This window comes from Monodelphis domestica, chromosome 8 (genome assembly GCF_027887165.1).
Source record: "Monodelphis domestica isolate mMonDom1 chromosome 8, mMonDom1.pri, whole genome shotgun sequence".
Lineage (NCBI taxonomy): Eukaryota > Metazoa > Chordata > Mammalia > Didelphimorphia > Didelphidae > Monodelphis > Monodelphis domestica.
The window spans coordinates 49,451,605-49,458,904 of NC_077234.1; the positions used below are offsets into that span (position 1 = coordinate 49,451,605).

Here is a 7,300-nt window from a genome sequence, read left to right on the forward strand (position 1 = left end):
CAGGTCTAATGTCATTCCTCCATCCCTCCATCTCTCCATCCAGTGAACACCAGTGGCTTCCTTTTATGTCCCGGATTGAATACAAAATCCTCTATTTGTCCATTCATAACCTAGTTCTCTTCACCCTCAACCTGTTCAGTCTTCTTACATCTTACACCCCATTCTGTACACTTTGCTTCAGTAAGGCTGGTTTTCCTTGCCAGTTGCTTGAATGAGTAAAATAACTTCTTCAGGATGAAACCTAGCTCAAAATGTTTTGAAGGGCTATTACATGGAAGGAAAATTCAACTTATTCTGTGCCATTGGGCAGGACAAAACTAAGACTAATGGATGGGAAGAAAAGGATACAAATTGTAATTTTTGTAAGGAAAGAATCCCCTACAATTAGAGATTTTCAAAATATATATATTCGATTCCGTGGAATACCAAGTTCCTCATTTTTGAAAATATGCAAGCAGAGGCTGGATGATCATTGGTCAGGGATCTTAAAGAGACAATGCAAGTTTTAAATGGGAGGTTAAGTGAATTAAGGTGTACTAAGATCCCTTCCAAATCTAGGTTTCAATCATTCTCACATTCCCATTTGTTGGTAATTCATTTTCAGTTGTGTTAGCCTCTTTGTGACCCAACATGGGATTTTCTTGGTCAAGATACTGGAGAAGTTTACCATTTCCTTATCCAGCTCATTTTACAGATGAGGAAACTGAGGCAAACAGGGTGAAGTCACTTGCTCAGGACTACATAGCAAGTAAGTGTCTGAGGCCAAATTTGAACTCAAGAAGCTCAGTCTTTCTGATTCTAGACATGGTCCACTGCTCTACCAAGCTGCCCATTATTCCCATTATTTTTGTTCTAACTCATACTGAGTATGATTAATCAACCAAATGAATCAATAAATTATATTTATTAGGCATCTATTAGGTGCTTGGCATTATGATATGAAAAGAAATTATTATTGCCTGTGAGGAGTTTGTAGTCCGGGGAGCTTAATTCTATAAGCTAACATAAGATGATAAAAGTGTTACTGTGTAAAAAAAAAGCTCTGTAACTGGTGTCAGGAAAACTTGAATTCAAATCCTGCTTCATATACTAGCTGTATGATCTTGGGAAAGTCATTTAACCTCATTCGACCTTAGTTTCCTGATTTGTAGAATGTAGACAATGGTAGAATCTATCTCAAGGGATTATTGTAGGCATGAAACAAGATAATATTTGTAAAGTTGTTTAAATACCTTAAAACCCTATCTAAATTTTAGCTATCACTCTTAAAATTCTATAGTTTAACCCCCATGCCCCAGGCATGATAGGCACACATTGGGCACAAAGTTCTAGAAGTAATTTATTTTAAAGACATAAAAGAAGCAATTTTTGCTCTTCAGCTACATTGAAGAACTGCTGGAAATATTTTGATCTGGGTATTAATGAGAAAGAGTTACAGTGACAGCCCTTTGGGGGCTTGTACTGTGCCACCTTATGTTCAGTTCTAGCCCCATGACACTATCAATATAATTAAAAATGTCAGTTCCCATTCCATGAAAGATGCTTTAAAAAAACAACTAGCACAGGAATTTGGGCAAGTGCAAAGCCAAAGGAAAGGACTGAAAACATCTTCCCTGCCATTTTTATTTTGCCTCCTTTCATTTCTTTCATAGTGGGTCCAAGTCAAAGCCACAGAATTCCATACAATTTGCTTTGGGATGAAAGAAACTCAGAGACAAGGGATGACTCATGACACTTGAAGCTCAAATTCAAGCTGGCCCAAAGCCCAGGTTGCTCTCCAGGTTATTTCTAAGCAGATCCTTTTCCTCCTTTGAGGGAGAAGGTAAATTATTTTACATTCAGCATCTCCCATGGTTGTCACCAATTCTAAAGCAGGTTGACAGCCTGTCGACTATTTTAACATTGCCTGGAAATTTGTTTTATGATGGCATCTAGTGAGAGGCAGCCTAGCTCAGGAGAGAGGGGGCTGGGCTTTGGAGTCAAGAAATGGAGCATGGTCAAGATTTAAGTGCTGCCTCTGACCATTTCTGTTGTTTAGTCATTTTTTCAGTTGGATCTAACTCTTCATGACACCATTTGAACTTTTCTTGGCAAAGACCCTGGAGTGGCTTATTTCCCCTTTCCTTTTCCTGCTAATTTTACAGATGAGGAAACAGAGGTAAACCATGTTAGGTGACTTTTCCCAGAGTCCTATACCTAGTGTTTGAAGTCAGATTTTAACTCAAGTCCTCCTGGATTCAAGTCTGCCATTTTAACCACTGTGCCACTTGCCTGTCTCTAGGAAAATTATACAACCTCTCAGTATCCCAGGCAGCATCCTGAGACTCAGTTAAAGACAGTTCTTGATCTGTGTCAGGAGCAGGGAATGTTCATTTGAAGGATGAATTCACAGGGCAGGACCAACCCCTTCAAAGTAGAACAGTGTCAGCAGATAAAACACTGAGGGCTGGCCACTGGGGAAATCCCTCAAGTCTTGTAAACAATTAGTCTGAAATCAGGCTACTTTCAAAGCCTTCCTTGCCTGTGCCACAGCCTATGACTCTTCATGCTTCATTTTCATTTTGTTTTGCTTGATAGGAATCATCCCAGAGTAAGTTTAACATTTGAAAGCAGGAGCCACACAAACCCAACTGTCACCACCTCCTGTCCATTTACCTGCACTTGGTGGGCCAGAAGATGCATCAGATGGACCTGCTTCTCATCCTGGACGCTCACTCGGAACACCTTCTCCCTGGGAGATGTGGCGGAGAAGGAAACACAGGAAAAAGAGAAAAGAGAGAATTTCAGATGGGAAAGTCCCCTGATTTGGGCAGAGCCAGGAAGAAGGAGACTTTCCAGGCTTACCCCTCAAAGTGTTCACCACCATGGTGAGCAGAGGCCAGGCCCACGCTAACGAGAATCAATAGGGTCAACATGGTGCTCCAACCAACATTGATGGATGGGTTCCACCTGCTTTTATAGCCAACGTCTTCCTTCCCTTCTTCCCTTGGCAGGAGATTGGCACTCTGAAATCATGATTAATGGCCTTGCTGGCCTTGCTGCGGCAGTGAACTGCGCGGTCTGGGCAGATGTCTATCTCAACACCTGTGTTAACAGAGCAAATAGTTTCAGGTTCAACCCAGATATTATATCAGGGGGCTAAGATCTGAGCGTATTAGAGTTCAAAGCCAATGAGTTTTAAATGTGGGAGGATTCTTTCCAAATGATGATATTTTTCATTTTTAAAAATACATTTTTCAGTCTGGACAGTATATTTAGACCTTATTTGAAGTCCAAAATAAATTGAGGTCCTGGTGACCAGTAGGGAATTTTGCAAATCCTACCATTTAATGTTTGTTTTCCTGAGGATAGTCGTGTCCCATATGGAACTAAATGAATTGTAATGGGATGAGACGTGTTTGTCAGAAATGAGCTAATAAGGTTTTCTTATAATCTCCACGGACAAGATCCATGAAATGATGTTAAGTGCATTTTTCAGTTTGATTAGATGAATATGTATATTTATTTCTATAATTAGGAATTCCTCACTGATATCCTCATTGAATATTTCACCATGTTAAGGAGGTGGCCCAAAGTTTTCTATGGCCTCACCAGTGGGATGGCTTCTGGAATAAAGCCCGGAAAAGTCTCATTTTTTGAGCTCTCGACAGACCAGGTGTCTGTAGACCAAGGTCCATCCTGGCTAAGAATGGAGAAACTCCTCAGGTGTTGACTGCAGGTGAACAGATTTTTCTTTTTTAGCCAAAGCAACTCAAAGACAAGCTATTCCATTTCATCTGATGGAGATTTGCAACATTGGATGGTGCAAACGACTGATGAATTATAGATTCTTGAAGTACTCAAATGAAATATCATCAAGGATGACAACTTATAGGATTGAACTTGAACTGGAGAGATGGGAAGATCCCATATTAGCTCGAATATAATACCTCCTCGAATATAATGTGATCTCAAGTATTTTGATGGGTTACTCAGGAAGAGGAAACAGCCATTTTATTTCCTCCTTTTAAATGACAACTTTCTCTTAACTCGTGAATAATGCAAGCGCTTTATATTCCAGGTTTTTTCAAGATCCTGAAAATAAGTTAAAGAAATTATAATGCCAACACCCTTATTAAATATGTGTTACTTTTATAGATACTTGTGAGAAACTACCTTCCAATATTTACTCATGTTCTTCTTCCTCTTCTATTTCATTTCCTGAAATGTAAACATCATTAGAGTCATCACCATCACCGTCTTCTTCCCCCAAAACACCATATTTGCTACCATCCATACTATTTGGTATACAATATTTTTTAAATCCAAACACAATGGACTTGGTGGAGATTTTGTCCTAAGCAATTTTGATCCAGTTCCCTAATACAGTGACTGATGGTTTTTTTATTTTTCCTGATGGAATTTCTGGCCATCATCCACTCATTATATTCTTTCCTCAAATGATCTTTGAATGGTTTATTAATTAGTACATCTAACACTTGTAATTGTGACATCATTCCTCCTAGAATAACACCTAGGTTGGTGGGTATTTCAGCAATTCTCTTCTTCACATTTTCACTCAGATCACCCTTGAATAGGTCATGCCCGAGCATCCCTCTCTGACCCAGTAACAAACCAGGATGCCTACCCTAGACCACATTCAACCAATCTAGCACAAGTTCTTCATTCATCTTTCCCTTTTCCTGCACATGAAAGATCACTCCTAATGGTCACTTTTCCTTAGGTAATGTTTTATGCCTTAAATTTCATAAGGAGTCAGTTTTTGCCCATCAGATATGACTATAAGCATCACAGTCATTCTAGTTTTCTCATTTCCAGTAGTTTTAATCAACACTGATTTGGCACTTTTAGGATTAACGGTGACATTTGATGGAATAGCAAAACAAACTGGCATTTGGTCAGCATTTCCCATCTGCCCCAGGAGATAGTCATGCTTTTTACATATGCTAAGGTGCACAATACACAACTTATGGTTTCAAATCTGGGAAGCGCTCAAATATAGTGTGAATGCAGCTTTCAAAGGTATATTATTGGGGGGGAGCCCCACTATATTGCAGTTAATATGCTACTGAGTTGCCAGAGAAAGCATTTTATGAACATATTTTTCTGAAATTCGCAATACATAAAGTGAAAAGAAAGTGACGGTTCTCCCCCTTGTGCCTAGAAAGACAATAACTATATATCATTTTTTAAATGGAAATCTGCCCAACTTCTCCTTCACCATCTCTGGAATCTCTTGTTGAGTCTTCCCTAAGGAAGAATACTTCTCTATTTCAGTGACCACCCTCCCTCCTCCAAGCTAATCCCTATCACTTAGTTGCTGATTTAGAAGTTTTCTAGTCTAATGGATAATGGATAAAGTGGATAAACCCAGTAGATCGGTGGCCAAAGAGCTATCCTCCCTATCCCCTTACTTAGTAATCATTCTTGAATTTCATTGTAGTTCTATCTTGATTCCTGCTGAGGCAGAATGATGGGGTTACAGAATTAGGCAAACTTGCTCTCTTTAAAGCAGTTGAAGACTGTTAAAACTTGGAGAGATGGCAAGAGTTTATCAGGACAAAATGCAACTATTGTGATATATAATTTATTTCAGTAATCTTTGATTTCTGGATATTAAAAAATCACTGGATACTTGACAAATTATGGTAGAAGAACTAGTTAGTAGAATTGGTGCTAAGCATTTGCTTGAGTTTAAAAGCATTTTTATTGAAGACCTTCAATAAGTCTACCTTTTATCTTTTCTTTCCAGTCCATGTAAGTTGAGATGAAAGAACTAACTGTCAGGAAAGACTGCATCATTTTGTTAATGAGGTCCAGATCAAGGATTTAATCTTTCTGTAGACCAACTTTGGACAGTTATTTTAAAAAAAATTTTGGTTGTTCAGAGGAGAACCAGCCAGTAGAAAGTATGATAATAACTACCATAACTATCATTAATGAGCTACTTTAAGGTTTACAAAGAGCCTTACCTATTATTTCATCTCTCCCCTCCTCCCCTACAACAACTCTATGAAGTAAGTGGTAATATTATCTCTATTTTTTGGATAAGAAAGCTGAGGCAAGTCAAGGTAAAGTGACTTGCTCAAGGTCCCACAGTTAATTCCTGAGGCATGATTTGATCTCATTTTACCAACTCTGGCCATCTTGCCATTGCTCTAACTGTTCCATACATTCATTCCTTCCTCCTTTTCACTTTTTGACCAGGGCACAGTCAGTGAACCAATAGTCCAATTGTTTCTGGAAGGGGCATACTGTTTGATATGAATCAACTCATCATCCCTATGCTTCCCTAGACCAAATTCCCCTTGACCAACCATTACTCCCATGTATGTGTTGTCTCTCTTTATTAGAGTGTAAGCTACTTCAAGACTACCTAATTTTTATATTTGGATACCTAGTTGCTAGTATGATGTTTCATGTATATAGTAAAGAGCTTAAGTAAAGAGCTTTTTTCATCCATCCATCCATCCATCCATCCATCCATCCATCCATCCATCCATCCATCCATCCATCCACCCATCCATCTATCCATCCATCCATCTATCCATTCATTCAGCCTTTGATCATCTTAAGGTATATATCCACTGGTGAGGTTGCTAGGTCAAAGGAGGTGAATTGTTTGGTGGCTTTTCCTGCACAATTTCAAATAGTTTTTCATAGTGGTCAAATCATTTCACAACTTCACTAACAGTATTCCTCTCTTTCTATAGCTCCTCTGATATAAACTATTTCCTAACTTTTAGTATTATTAAGGGAGAATATTATGGTTGAGGCTGAAAAAATCTAAATTTAAATGGTCGCCAAGGGAAGTTCCAAATAATAAAATACCCAAGTCAGCTGACAAATTTTTATGGTGATTTAATTACAACAGGAGGAAGAAAATATTAGAGGGAGAGAGAGAGAGAGAGGGAGAGAAGGAAAGAGGGAGAGAAGGAAAGGAGTTTAACTCAAAACCACTCTGACTCAGACTGAGCCAAAGTGGGCGTTAAGGCCTTAGAGAGCCAAGGCAGAGAAAGGGGTAAGTCCTTATCACTTACATGACTGGTCTGAAGGAAAGCTGTCTGCGGGGCTTCTCCAAGCTCAAGCTCCAGGATCTAACTGAACTCTAGCCCTCTCCACAGCAAGTCACGAGAACTCCAGAGGCTATTCTCTGCCTCACTTCCTGCATCTCAGATGTGCCAATGGTGGCTCATCCTGACTTAGGACTGCCCAGAGGTCTGTCCTTTTTTTTTTTTTTTGCACATGTCTTTTGAAGGTCATCTCCTCATATAATTAAATCTTGAGTTTAATGCAGACC

The 7,300-nt window shown here is 39.1% G+C and overlaps 1 protein-coding gene across 1 annotated transcript in view; it reads right to left on the reverse strand.

The window, feature by feature from the left end:
* Nucleotides 1-3,071, reverse strand: part of CPB1 (carboxypeptidase B1) — a 42,830-nt gene extending 39,759 nt beyond the window's left edge. The window contains exons 1-2 of the mRNA XM_001364489.5: nt 2,845-3,071; nt 2,656-2,731 (exon numbers count right to left, since the gene is read on the reverse strand). Coding sequence (XP_001364526.1) covers nt 2,656-2,731; nt 2,845-2,915 — 147 coding nt within the window. The 5' untranslated portion in view covers nt 2,916-3,071. The remainder of the gene's footprint in view (nt 1-2,655; nt 2,732-2,844) is intronic.
* Between the last annotated feature and the right edge of the window lie 4,229 nt (nt 3,072-7,300).